This window comes from Pseudorasbora parva, chromosome 1 (assembly GCF_024679245.1).
Source record: "Pseudorasbora parva isolate DD20220531a chromosome 1, ASM2467924v1, whole genome shotgun sequence".
Taxonomy (NCBI): Eukaryota; Metazoa; Chordata; class Actinopteri; order Cypriniformes; family Gobionidae; genus Pseudorasbora; species Pseudorasbora parva.
This window is the reverse complement of record NC_090172.1, coordinates 54233334-54247364: the sequence shown is the minus strand read 5'-3', so window position 1 is coordinate 54247364 and position 14031 is coordinate 54233334. Positions and strand designations below refer to the sequence as shown.

At 35.1% G+C, this 14031-nt stretch overlaps 1 protein-coding gene across 7 annotated transcripts in view; it reads right to left on the bottom strand.

The window, feature by feature from the left end:
* Positions 1–14031, bottom strand: part of nav2a (neuron navigator 2a) — a 267454-nt gene that overhangs the window by 59545 nt on the left and 193878 nt on the right. For 5 of the 7 annotated variants that reach the window (XM_067445210.1, XM_067445212.1, XM_067445214.1 and 2 more), the window contains 4 exons: positions 8756–8828; positions 6633–6855; positions 6135–6188; positions 3116–3249 (listed from right to left, as the gene is read on the bottom strand). In XM_067445210.1, the coding sequence (XP_067301311.1) occupies positions 3116–3249; positions 6135–6188; positions 6633–6855; positions 8756–8828 (484 nt within the window). The remainder of the gene's footprint in view (positions 1–3115; positions 3250–6134; positions 6189–6632; positions 6856–8755; positions 8829–14031) is intronic. The other 2 variants (XM_067445213.1, XM_067445217.1) reach the window with 1 other exon arrangement.

Here is a 14031-nt window from a genome sequence, read left to right as displayed (position 1 = left end):
TGAACTACTTTTGGTACCGCTTTTGACATTTTTGCAATAAATAAATTATTGTGAGTACACTGGTCTGTCTGTTATGTTATGCTTTGATTTGAACAGTACGTTGTTTTAATAAATGCTAATGGGTAGGTTTAGGGGTAAGTGTAGGATTAGCCGTTCAAAATATTTTTTTAATGCTATATTGTTACCAAAATCGTCATTTTCCAACGTTTTACCTTTTATTTTCTTTATATTCTGTATTAAATTGGTAGGTTTAGGTTTTGGGTAGTGTTAAGGGATCGTAGATTAATCAATAAAATGGTCAAAGGGAAATTATATAGATATCTTTATGATATAACAAAACAAAAAAAATGTTTTTACCAGAATAAAGTTTTGTATTCTCAAAAAAAAAAAGATTTCATGATGGATTCGTAAATATTTTACGTTTTTTAGCTGTGAAAAATTTAATAATACTACGTTTAAATGTTGCAAATACGTCTATATTTTACATTTTAGCACTTCTCCAAACGTACTAAGACCTACGTTTAGTCTCTTTGAAAGTAACGTATTAATACCTACGTATTAAGGGTGAGACCAGGCTGCTTTAGACCAGGTTTTTGTTGGTCAATGGCGCAGTCATTTTTAGTTGCCTTAAATTAGCAACGCCAACAATACGCCTGAACACACCTCATTTTCAGACCAGCGCATTTCATGGGCGCACAAATTGTTGTTGGACGTGAAAATGATAACTGCGTCAGGCTGAAACTAGTAAAAAACACTTGCGTCACACCTGGCGCCGGGTGTATGATAGGGCCCTGAATTCACAAGACCTTTGATAACTGGATCTTATAGTATATGTTTTTTGTTTTGTTCGTTTTTTTGCTTCAAAACGATGTGAAAGTCATCCTGCTCACTCATTATTTTGGTCATATTTTGATATTTTTGTCATGTACACATTTACAAAATTGCCATAACCCCAATTAAGCCAATATTATAAATGAATACTGCAATTGATGTAAATAAAGGCTCAACCAGAATATGGACCTTAATGGGATAAGTACGCAATATAAAAACTTTTACACTGGATAATAAACTAAAAATATGCTGACTTTAAAATAATAAAGTAAATTCAAAGTGCATAAAATTACAATTGTACAAATACAACTGTTAAAAATATACTGCAGTTTGTGTGGCAACATTGAATTTACTTAATTATTTCAAACTCTGAAAACATAAAATGCTAAATTGCTTTCTTGCCTGCTTCAAATTTTTTTAAGCGGCATTTCATATGTTATATCCTATATGATTCAGTAGTGTCTCACACACAGAAGTACTTGAGCTCTTTTGCTCAGTAATTCACATTCTCACTAAATGCAATATGGGAGAATCAGTCGGCTGATACAATTTACTAACTTTCACTGTCACAAGACCAAAACATTTGAACTCTTCAACTGCACACGAGCCAGATGTTACGGTCAGGAGATTCAACAAAATACAAAAGCCCTTGTAAACATGGGCAAAGAATACATCGAGCAAACTGTCAAAGTCTGCCTTTAGTAGAATCTGCTTTGAAAAATACCTGGGGATTTCTATACCTAGCACACAAACATAGAGAAGAAAAACAGGATAGTGCGTGCCTAAAATATGACACTGTGGAAACCATCTCTGTCTCTCTTTCACTGTCGCCACATTCTCATGCTCAAAACACACTAATTGGAGCTCAATTAATGCAGAAACGCTCCATTCACTTTGCTTTCAAAGCCAGTGTGCCCCCCCCCCCCCACAAACACACACACACACACACACACACACACACACACACACACACACACACACACACACACACACACACACACACACACACACACACACACACACACGTACAGCACATTCGCACCATTTTTCAAACATCTCAGCTATAGGGCCTGTGTCTAGCTTCACTCCAAGTCATTATAAGCAGTTATTTCCGGCACTGACTGCTACATTAACTGCTGCAAACACCGCACAGCTCCGTCAGCGAGCACAGAAATGTGGTTGGCATATTTTAACACAGTGACCGCTTAAAATCAACATGAACTCTAAATTGGCCCAGGTTTATCTTACTGTGCATAAATCATCAATGCATATTATTCGCGAAAATCTTTATAAAGTTTCCTGTTGACTTTACAAGTCTATGTGGGCTACTTGCCTGTAGATTTATATTTCCGTAAAGTCAGTTTTGCTTTTGACTACAGATGAATCTCCTGTCACTGAGGATAGTTGTTTGGACCTTTCTGGATTATAATCCGACATCAGAATGAGACATTTAATGTCAGAATGAGACATTAAATGAGACATTCTCCAGCTGCTGCGAGAAAAGGCTATAAATGATCCGCCATCTGAAGCATCCTCACATGCGATGGCCTACTAGCCGGACTCGTAATGACGCGAAGACATGCTCGAACGTCCCGCTGAAATCCACCAGTACCACTCAAATTATAGCACGTTATTACAAGCTTAACGTTGTGTAAAGGTATGGAGATCCTTTTGAACACTGGCTGGTTATATACTTGCACTTAAATTATTTTGGATGATTTTTAACCCAACAAAAACTGCAGCTTTAAAATATTTTGTAACAATGTAAAAGACTTTACTGTAACTTTTAATTAATGTAACATTCTTGCTGAATAAAAAAAAAATGCAGACCCCAAACTTTTGAACTGCGTGCACTACAATAAAAACGATAAATTAATGCCATAACTTAAACTTTAAACACCCCATTTGTCTTTAAAATATAAATACATTTTTTGGAAAAAGAAACAAACCATAAATATATCTTATACACATTTTGCCCTATACAGCTAAAACATGAGATTTTTTCTTCCAGTCTCTCAGTTTGTGCAAAAAACAAAGCCAGTGGCTGTAGCTAGTCAGCATTTTTTTAATAAATAAAATACAGGAGACTCGTTTTGTCTAAGGCATGATCAAGTCACAGATAAAATAAACTGGAAGAACCCTGTAGAGGTAAATGTGTTCAAAACTGAGAAACTTTATCACAGACGGCTGTCACACAAAGGCCTTTTATAATGAAACATGTCCCTGCCGTTATCTGCTCTGATTTAATGTTTCGGTTGAGAAGTCACTGTGAACTTGTGTTTACCTTTGGCCTGAGCTGCTGCAGGTTTGGCTTTATCGCTGAACACCTGACTGCGGCGATTCCCTGCTGAACTGATGGATCCTCGAGGAGAACTCTCACTGCCCGCAGTGGACATCCTCGAGGTGGGGCCAGGTAATCTGTAACGGAAAGACAACCACAATATTCACAACAAGATTTTTACAATTTTATCAAGAAAATGCACATGCTTCTTGCCAGTGCAGAACTCATTGTCACGATGCTCAGGTGTTGTTAGTGCTTGCCAGGAGAATGCTAAGAGGTTGCTAATGTGTTCGGAGTTGTTTTATAAAGTTCTGAGTGGTTGCTTAATGCCTAATGCCTGCGTATACTTATTTATTTCTTTTATTTTAGAAACGGTCTTCTGAATGTTTGTGCGTTTCTGAGGGTCTCTTCAGATTCAGACTCATTCAATTCATTCCCAGTTAATGAACTAAGCTAAAATTGAATCTACTCTTTCCAACAGCAAAAATACATGGACGCTTGTTTCTGCCACGAAATTTAAAAAAAGACAATTGCTATTTTTCATCTCACAATTCTGACTGTTTTCTGCTCAGATTTGCGAGATATAAATAGAATTGAGGAAAAAAAGTTCTGACTTTGTAACTCACAATTGTGACATATCACGCAATTATGAATTATTTTCTCACAATTGCGAGTTTTTAAATTTTAAATTTTCACAATTGCAAGGTTTTTTTTCATAATTGCACACAATTGTGAAAAAAGTCTGAATTGTGAGTTATAAACACAAATGCAAGGAAAATGAGTTTATATCACAATTCTGACTGTATAACACAATTCAGATTTATATGACACATCACACAATTCTAGGGGGGTCAGAATTGTGAGATAAAAGTCACATTTACCTTTTTATTGTTTGTTTTGTGGCAAAAACAAGCTTCCATAAAAAAAAAAAAAACTTTATACATCATTATACAGCATAAATGCTTATAGTGCTTCTGTATAATTCAACAATTTACAATTATTAATCAACTATTTGTTTCCTTAAAATGATGCATTATATAAAAAAAATCACAGGGATCTAAAGAAATCCTAAACTACATTTTCAAAAAAGAAAAGAAAAAGATATGCCATATTTGTCATACTGATATAAAAGAAACATAGCAGTAAATACTCACCTCTATGGTGGGGATTTGTGATTATAATGTGGCATTTTTCCATCAGTCCTAGCCTTATAGATGATTGACAGGCAAATAGACTAATCTCACCTAGCAATCAAGTCTAGGTAAATGTCATGCCAATGTCATGTAAAATACAGGAACATCTGATGTGACCTATGCTAATCACACTTCTGTTATTTATGTGGCCATGACATTTTCTCATAAGTATGTAAAATAGCAATGCTGTAAGGAGATTATCCTCTCTATTAATTTCCCCGCTCAACTAAAATACAGCTCTCATCTGTATTAGGCTTAACTGCACTTACAACTATCCACCAATAGATGACAACATTGTGTCACAGGTTGCCAATAAATGACTATAGCGTACTCAAGCCTGGGCCAGGATTCAAACTGAGGATTTTAAATTCGATGATTGAGTGTATTTTTCAAATGCATTACACATGCGAGTAAAATGCATTTACATCACTTGCTGTCTGAGAGCATGAGCACATTCATTCAAGCCAAAATTACAACCTCAACCTTTCTGTCACACACCACACACCGCTATTAATAATGAATCTCATACTCAAGCAGGGCATCACACTGAGAGGTTATTTTAAAGTTATCACGGCTCACTGAGCAGACATTTCCACAGGGACATGTTTTTGGGTAACATCACCTGACAGACCACATATTCTGTCTGGATGGATTTATTCAAGGAAAACTTCACCAGAATCGGTCATTATCTAATTCTTTCTTGTTATATTTTAAATAAAACTAGTTTTATTTATCAATTTAATAGAAGACTCTATGTCTCTATCTAAGATGTATTGGCAATCTCTCTCTCTCTCTCTCTCTCTCTCTCTCTCTCTCTCTCTCTCTCTCTCTCTCTCTCTCTCTCTCTCTCTCTCTCTCTCTCTCTCTCTCTCTCTCTCTCTCTCTCTCTCTCTCTCTCTCTCTCTCTCTCTCTCATCTCTCTCTCATAATAGCAAAATGTCTGTAACATTGTTTTGCCCCATTGCTTTGCCAAACTGTCTGTGAAATGAACAATAATCAATTGTTCGAATTGCACACTTTGCTGACAGGATATGTGTTTTCTGCCTCTCAGAACGGCTCAGTTCACCGTGAATGAATCAAGTAAACTCCATCTCTTTATGTGCTGTGAGTTCAATGTGCATTTGTGAACGTAAGGCAGACCCGTTATGCATTATTTTTACATTAGCAGAATTTACTAAATTTTGTGGGAAGATTACAGCATTTACTAGATTTGTAATGAAACAAGTTTGTAAATCTTTTTTTCACAGAAATGGTAGATTTCCATTAAAAAAAAAAAAAATCAGTTGCAGTTTCCATCGAAATAAATCTCAGGGGCACAAAAACTATTCTAATCGCTTCATAAAATGATTGTAGAATCACTGTAGTGAGATGGGCTTTGTAACGACGTCTTTAGTGCCTTTATGGGTCTTGAGAAAGGAAATGACATTGGTGTCAATAAAGGCCTTTCTGAGCCATCGGATTTCAACAGAATATCTTCATTTGTGTTCTGAAGATGAACAAAGGTCTTACGGGTGTCAAACGACATTAGGGTAAGAAATTATTGAGAGAATTTTCATTTTTGGGTGAACTAACCCTTTAAGCCCCTTTAAGATTTAAATTTACAAGACAATGCACATCATTTTTTGTTGTTGTTCAAGTTGCACACGGAACAAGAGTTGGAGCATTGTAGCCGGTCCTAATATTTGCGTTAGTTTAACAGAAAAATCTTGTACATACATGGGCAGAATTAGACCACAAGATAACATGCAGAGATTAAGTGAGGAAAAGGAGGGTGATGACAAGCAGGTGGACAGAGGAGGAAATATGGAGGATGGGAGTGAAAGCGCTACCTAGAAGACTTTTTCTGACCAATGGAAAACTTGAGTTTACTCTGAGAGCCATCCCTAGATTTAAAGAAGAAGAGACACAAGAGAAGAAAGAGAGATAAAGAGAGAGACAGACAAACACAGACAGTGATGATGACTAACAACATCACAGAGCTAAGAGAATGAAAAACACATTCAGAATGATTGCTATCAAACCACAAACAATCCATATAACATAATGAACAATAGATAGAACGACAGATACAAGTCATAATTATAGAACGCAATGATCGAATCGCAGAACCATAGATGGATAAATTGAATGACAGACAGACAGACAGACAGACAGACAGATAGATAGATAGATAGATAGATAGATAGATAGATGGATAGATGGATAGATGGATAGATGGATAGATGGATAGATAGATAGATAGATAGATAGATAGATAGATAGATAGATAGATAGATAGATAGATAGATAGATAGATAGATAGATAGATAGATAGATAGATAGTTTACCTGGACTGCATCTCTGCCTGTGTTCTGTGTGTGTGTGAGGCTGAGGTGTGTGTCCCATGCGAGGTGGAGATCAGCTGGGCCGGAGCGCTGCTCTGCTGGCTTAAGGGGGCATGTGAATGTGTGTGTTGCGTGTGTGTCTGTCTGATCGCCTGCTGCTGCTGCTTGTATCGAGACAGGCTGAAGAAAAGACCCAAGATGGCTTTCAGATTTCCATTCCGGATCTCTGTTAGGGAGAGACGTTCAACAAGGGATTGCGGTTCAGTATATCATTTTGCAGACACTTTTCTCTCAAAGTAATTAGTAGGGTGCTTATTACAAGCACAGTCCACCATAAAGCATGGAAGGTTTGAGCGTCTCGCTCTTTCGCCTTGTAGAAATTGCATTTATTTTTTAAACCTGGGTTATGAAGTACAGCTTCAAAGATGTTTGGAAGGTGGTGCTTAAGAGTTACAGCAAGTTGTTCGACAGCAAACAGAAAATCATGAACTAAACAACACATGCATCATTAAATATTAATGCACATTGTACAGTCAAATAAACTTTTATGGCCTTTAAGCGTTTGAGGGATCCGTTTTGGTTGATCGCATCACAAGTAGACGAGGGAGACACATCTGTCTCTTTTGTCCAGTTTCAACCACTTCTGTCCTGATTTCTTCAAAGGGAGGGTCTATGGTTGGGTAAATGTATGGACCTTTTCAGATATTTCAATCTAATGGACAAAAAAAGCATGTGCAATTTACATATGAACACGACCTGAGATTTCGCTTCTGCTCTGACAGCTGCAAGAGCACGCTGAACGCCCTGAGTACGTGAAATCAGGAATGGCAAGAGAAAATTGTGCTTGATATGTTTCTTGTCTTCTAACCAAACTTGAGTCTTAAGCCGACAAAGTTTAAATCTCGTCTGGCTAGCGTGTTTCCCATAATGTTCACGCATTAGGTCAGTAGGCGGAGAGTAGGCATCTTCTGTGGCTTTTTAAACACATTTGACCACATGAGCGTTCACACTACGAAAGCAATCTGGTCGAATGCATTCTCAACTCCCTCTGGAAGTGGTCGAAAGTGGACAAGATCAAAACGTTTCAGAGCCCATTTACACCTAGCACATTTGTGATCTGATCGACCAAAACATATTTAAATACCAGGTGTAAAATATGCCTAAGATAAAAATGACAAATAGTGAAGGAAAACACATTAAGTGATAATGTAATAAATTGCGTGCTGTAATTGTCCAAACAATGTTTTTAACCACATATTGTTATTAAAGGTGCACTATGCAACTTTCCGTCCACTGGAGGGCGCCTATTCTAAACAAATGCGTAGTTTGATGACGCCAGGTGTGAGTGCAGCATCTTGGGACATGTGGTCTTCACCTCACAGCCGGTGGAAAATAGGACTTGGGCAGAAATCATGTTGATGGATGCGGTTATTAACGTTACTGTAGTGTGAAGCAGAGCAGGACCGAGTGTTGTGGAGCTGAGCACGGCCGCTGGAGCGATTGTTATACAAACACACAGTTCGCGAACACTGGGACTTTTATTATGACGAGACGGGACACAGTCGCCACACGTCCGCTTTTTCCGGTCATGATTATAAGGTAAAGCAGCTCTGTTTATCATATTAGATACATTTAAGTGTGTTTAAAATTATGTTACGTTACTCTGTGCATTTGCTTGGTGTTGCTGTGACATGTTCACACTGCTAAGAGAAAAGCGCTTCTGCAGAATAAAACCGAGGGTAACGCAGATATGACGCGATTGACAGGCGACTTCCTCAAACGCTATGCTGAAACGTCCCGGTCTTTAGTTAAAATAGCAATTTTCTCACAATTTACAAATAGTTGGAAACATTTGGGATATTGTAAGTACTCAAATGAACAAAATATATAACACTGCCCTAGTGGTTTTTGGATATTTTACTGTAAAAATACTACATAGTGCACCTTTAAGAACATTAACACACGTTTTAAAGATTAAAAATAGTGTCAAACTTGTAATAACATAACTCAGTTTAAAATAACCCAAGGCTAATCATTTAAAGTGTAAAAAAAAAAACATATTTTGCAAAGCTATTGATTTGAGATCAAATTATGAAATTTCACTTTTAAAGCTATAGACTTTTTACCTTCAGCTGACAGTCCCTGTATGTTCACACCTTTGGCTGCTAGGAAGCTCAGACAGGCATCAATGTTCTCAATCTAAAGAGAGACAGAGAGATAAATTAATAGAAAGTATTTTGATAATCACTGTAGCGATAATTTAAAATGACAATGAAAGAACCTCACACATACAAACACAGAAAAAAGCCACTATCACCTAAAACAAACAGGCCGGTTAAGTTCAAAGCAGATGCTGTGTCTTTGCAGTCTAGATCTGCTCTGAATATGTGACTGGACGTTTACTCACTCTAGGAGGTGTAGTGTTATCAGAGAGCATAGATTGGCTGCTCAGTCAAAGCAGTATGCAAAGCCTTTTCTCCCAATCGTTGAGGGCATCACATTTGCCCTGTTGCTAGGAGACACCGTTGAGGCCACGACGCTGACCCAGCCGTCTCCTAGTGTCCCTCAATTTAAATGCATAAGCATATCTGATTGGCTGAGAGGACAGTGATGTAATAGGCTATACTTAAAGCAAGCTCATGTGGACTCCACTAGGAATATGTAAATGATATTTACCATACTTGAGATACTAGAGTCGAGGTTATTCATTATTAGGTAATCACATTACAAGTAACGCTAGTTATGTAATCAGATTACTCTATTCAAGTAACTAGAAAAGTAACGCATTACTGTTAAATTTGCACACAAAAAACTTTTTCAAAATTAATGCAAGTTTTCCCATTTATTGACTGATAGCTGACAGTGTTTTGTACCTGAATAACTTAGCATTTTGAATGAATCATTTGAATGAATGACTCAACGACTCACTTGTTAAGTGACTTGCCGCTAACTATTGGCGGTTTATTTTCATGTTTAAAAGTATCGTTGTAATTTTTTTCTAACATTTCTTAATTGCAAATTCAAAAATGTATTTGCTTTTATATATATATATATATCTTATAACATTATTTATTGCGGTTTAACATAAAAAGTTAGTTTCCTAACTTATTTTAATGAGTTAAAGCAATGTAAAAACTAATGTTGTCATAACTTATTTATCATATTTTTTCAAATGCAAGAATTTGACATGAATGATGATGCATACATTTAACAAAGTTTTAAAAAAGGGACTTTATAAAGGTAAATAAGTTAACACACACAAAAAATGCATATTTAAGTAAAAACGGATAGAAAGTGAACAAATGAAAAGATTGCTTCTGAGTACAAAGTTCTGAGTAAAAAAATTTAATAAATCATGAAATACACCACACACACTAAAAAAATATTTAGAAAAAAAGTTACCTGGTTGCCTTAAAATTTTGAGTTCATTGAAATTAAAATTTTGAGTTAATACATTTTTTGAGATTCTACAACCTTTATTAAAATATTATTAAATGATTTTGTAAGCATATTGGGTAATTGTGTGTGTTTTATTTCTGATGACGCAGTGAAACATGCCAAATAGTGCTATTTTCATGATTTATCAATTTTTTTATGTGGTTCAGATACAATAATATTTTGAGTTTCTATTTATTAAACAAATTTCCTTCATTGTATCAACTCAAATTTTTAATTTCAATAAACTGAAAATTTTAAGGCAACCAGGTTACTTACTTTTTAAGTCAAACCAACAAAAAACAACAACATTGTTTTACTGTGCACCACAAGTACACCAGCCTCTACATAAAAATACATCAATGACTTGTAAATTCATGCAGGGGCCAACATAAAAAAAAGAAAATAGGACACTTGAAAATGTATGAATATCATTGCATTCAATAACAAAAAAAAAAAATATTAAAAAGACTTTTAAAGAAAGACAGCATAAGCAAACTTTTACATCAAAACATTTAACAAAAAGTAGTTTTGTTAGTAGGTTTGATATAGTTCATTAAAATGTAATGCAACATTTTCTCTATTTGAAACATTGGTGGAACTTGTTCATCATTAATGTGATTAACTACACCCGCTTGTTAAAAGTTACTGCAAAAAAGAAGTTAAGATTTCAAACAAAACAAAAAAACGACTTATTTCCGAGAAAAGTTCTAGCATCATTTGCTTGCAAAAACCACTTCCTTTGATTTTTTTTTATGTTTATATGTAACTAAATTCATTCATTTTAAGTTTAGCTCAAGTGTTTTTTAAGGCCACCGTATAATTAATAGAGCATCACTTTGATTTAATGCCAATGTTCTGCATTAAAACCTGGTCATCTGCCATGGGTTAGTCAGCACACGTGTCAGTTATGTCAGCTATTAGCAACACATCTCAGCCTCGCTGACTATATCCCAGTTGTTGGCAGCTAACAGTTGCTGGCCTGAAGGGTCAAGGGATATATAGAAGCGTGAGGAAAGAATCTGCTCTAGATTCCTCTGAACCTTTGAAGGAACCACATCCCAGACATCCAGGACTAAAAATAACATTTCTAAATAAAAATATCTCAGAGAGAGGGGTTGAAATGGAATCCATATTCTCGTTCTCTCTGTGAATTGAATTTCAAGGTATACTATTCCATCAAGTCAATATAAATGCATTAAAAATAGGGTGAGGGGCTATTTAGCTCTAAAATAACAACATATTCTTCTGTGATCGTTGGTGTGCAATTCATGCATGACAGTAAACAACACTCTGAATGACACGCTAATAATAGCTGCATTAAAAACACACGTGGTCAAAAGAAATCAGAACCTAATAAAAGCAAACAACTGATCACAAAGCCATAAAAAGCACGTTACCAAAAACAAACAGGCTAGTATTTACAAGCCACAGAAATGTACTACTGGTCAAACAGTATTGCTTGTTCAAAGATCGATATCGATATCTAGACTGGCTGGGGGAAAAAGCCTATATTTTTATATTAAAAAATGTAATTAAATTAATAAAATACAATCACATTAAAAACTACATTTCATTTAAATATAATTGTCTTAAAGTAATAAAATGAAGACTGCAAAAATAGACACACATTTGTAATGAAAACAGTACGTTGTTTTGCAAAATATTATCACAAAACAAAATGAAGAAAAAATATTACTCAAGTTGTTTGTTTATTATGCACTAATAGTAATGCTCCTAATGCGTAAGAATCGACTTCCACGGCTGGTTTCTAGAATGCGGATATTAACATGTTATTAACCGAATCTTCAATAATCAAAAATATTAGTATGACGTTGAGAAATTACGAAATGAAGTCAAACCTCTGTAAATTAGCCAAGCATTCGATCGATGCTGATATATGATCATATCATCCAATACATGCATGGTAAAATAGTAAAAATGATTAAAACAATTCACTTTTGATCTTGAAAGAATGCTAAAAACTATCCGAACATGACATGTTAGCATTCTTTCTATAATACTGAAACAATTAAAACACAAAGAAGCTCTGTACTTAAATACAATCTATTTGTTTTCCATTCACAGACTATACGTGGCTGTATTACCATCATAGTTTGTACAGTATCAGGAATAACCATATAAAAGCAGTAAAAGCATTTTGTTTTCTATCTTGCTCACCATTTCATAAGTATCCTATGTCAATAATCAATCTAGGAAGTCCTTAAAGCAATACGACGCCATACCTGAAGATAGAGTGTTTTATTTGCTTCTCAGCTCGCTGCATGTTACCTGTGAGAGACTGTAGGAGTGTATCTGCTGCTCAGTGTATATAGTGTCTATAGTGTCTAACACAACACGGCCTGCTAAACAAACACCTTCACACACACAGAGAGAGAACTATTGTCTGCCTCAAACACATAAACATGCTTAAACGCACACATGTGAACATATACCGGATACATTCCTTCTGTATAAGAGACACAAAGTCTCTCTCATTATCTGTCTCCAGCTCTCCCTCTGGTTGTTTTTCCCCCTCTCTGTCATTATATTTTTCATCACCACTGGTTTTCTAATAAACTCCTCCTTGTGTGTAAGTGTGTTTTTATGTGACTGAGTTGGAGTCGAGGAGAGAGAGAATGTGTGCATTTAAAGGTGATGACTGACGGGGGAACTGGTCATGTGATGTGCTTTATATAGAATACTTTAAAGCTCATGCTTTTTAAAAAAAATGTTTTTGTTTGTTTTGTTTGTTTACTCAACAGTTTTTGTTTTTTTTACACCAAAATGGTCATGATTTAGTTATTCTAAGATCCTTTTCTGAATTTGCACCTTGTATTTGGATCAAATTTAGTTTTTAACTGCTTCAACTTTCAGAAAAAGAAAAGAAAAAATGACACTTTGACTACATTACAATGTTAAAGATTTGCATTGTTTAAAATGTGAAAATTTAAATTATTCTGTTTGATAAACTTTAGCCTCTCAGATCTAATGTTGGGATCATTTACAATTTTTTCCCAAAATAAATCCTTATTACTTCACAAAATGTGTTGTTGGTGTGTAAATGTGCTGGTCATGTGTTTGTTTAATGTCAGACGATAATACAGATGGACACATTTTTCAGTTCTGAAAGTAACTTTATGTCTTCATACAACGATCTATTGTATTGTGAAATATCAAAGAAAAAAATTCAAACACACCAGAGTCACTATGACCCAGAAACACACTTTGAGTTTTATGCACTTAAGTAAAAAAAAGAAAAGAAAAAGTCACCCTACATTTAAATGATTATATCTCAGCTTGTAGTAAAAACATAATAAAGTTCAAAAGCTGGGGCTTTTTTTAACCTCAAAATATGTTTTCTAGGTCAAAGCAGCTGATGGAGGAGGTACTGTCACATTTGACTGGTTCATGATAAGACTGTATAATAAAGTATAATAAAGCAACATTAAAACGTGTCCTGTGCTTTATGTGTAAAATAATATTATTTTTAAAATAATGAATGTCTCTTATGCCTACCAAGGTTGTAAAAATACAGTAAAAACAAATTTTTATAAATATTATAATTTCATCATCATCATTCATTTTAAAATAATTTAAAAATGTAATTTATTCCTGTGCTGGCGTACTTATTTATATGCTTAAAATAAATAAAAAATTATGAATTGTTGATGTTACTAGATCAGATTGACCAGTGCTGCGCTGTAAATGAAACCGCTGTTTTTAAAACTATTGGTTTGATTAACGTGTTGTGTGTAGCCTGTGATGTCTTTTTCTTAGCATGTGAGAGTTTATTAACATCTTATTAAAAAATTATGTATAACGTTTTTTTTAAAGAATCACGGAAAGTGAAAAATACGAGGAGACGGTGAATGAAGCTGCACTTGAGACTTGCATATTTCATCTCTGGACTGAAGTGAGATTTCCAAGACACAAAGCAGGCTCAGTGCCAAATGATATCATTATA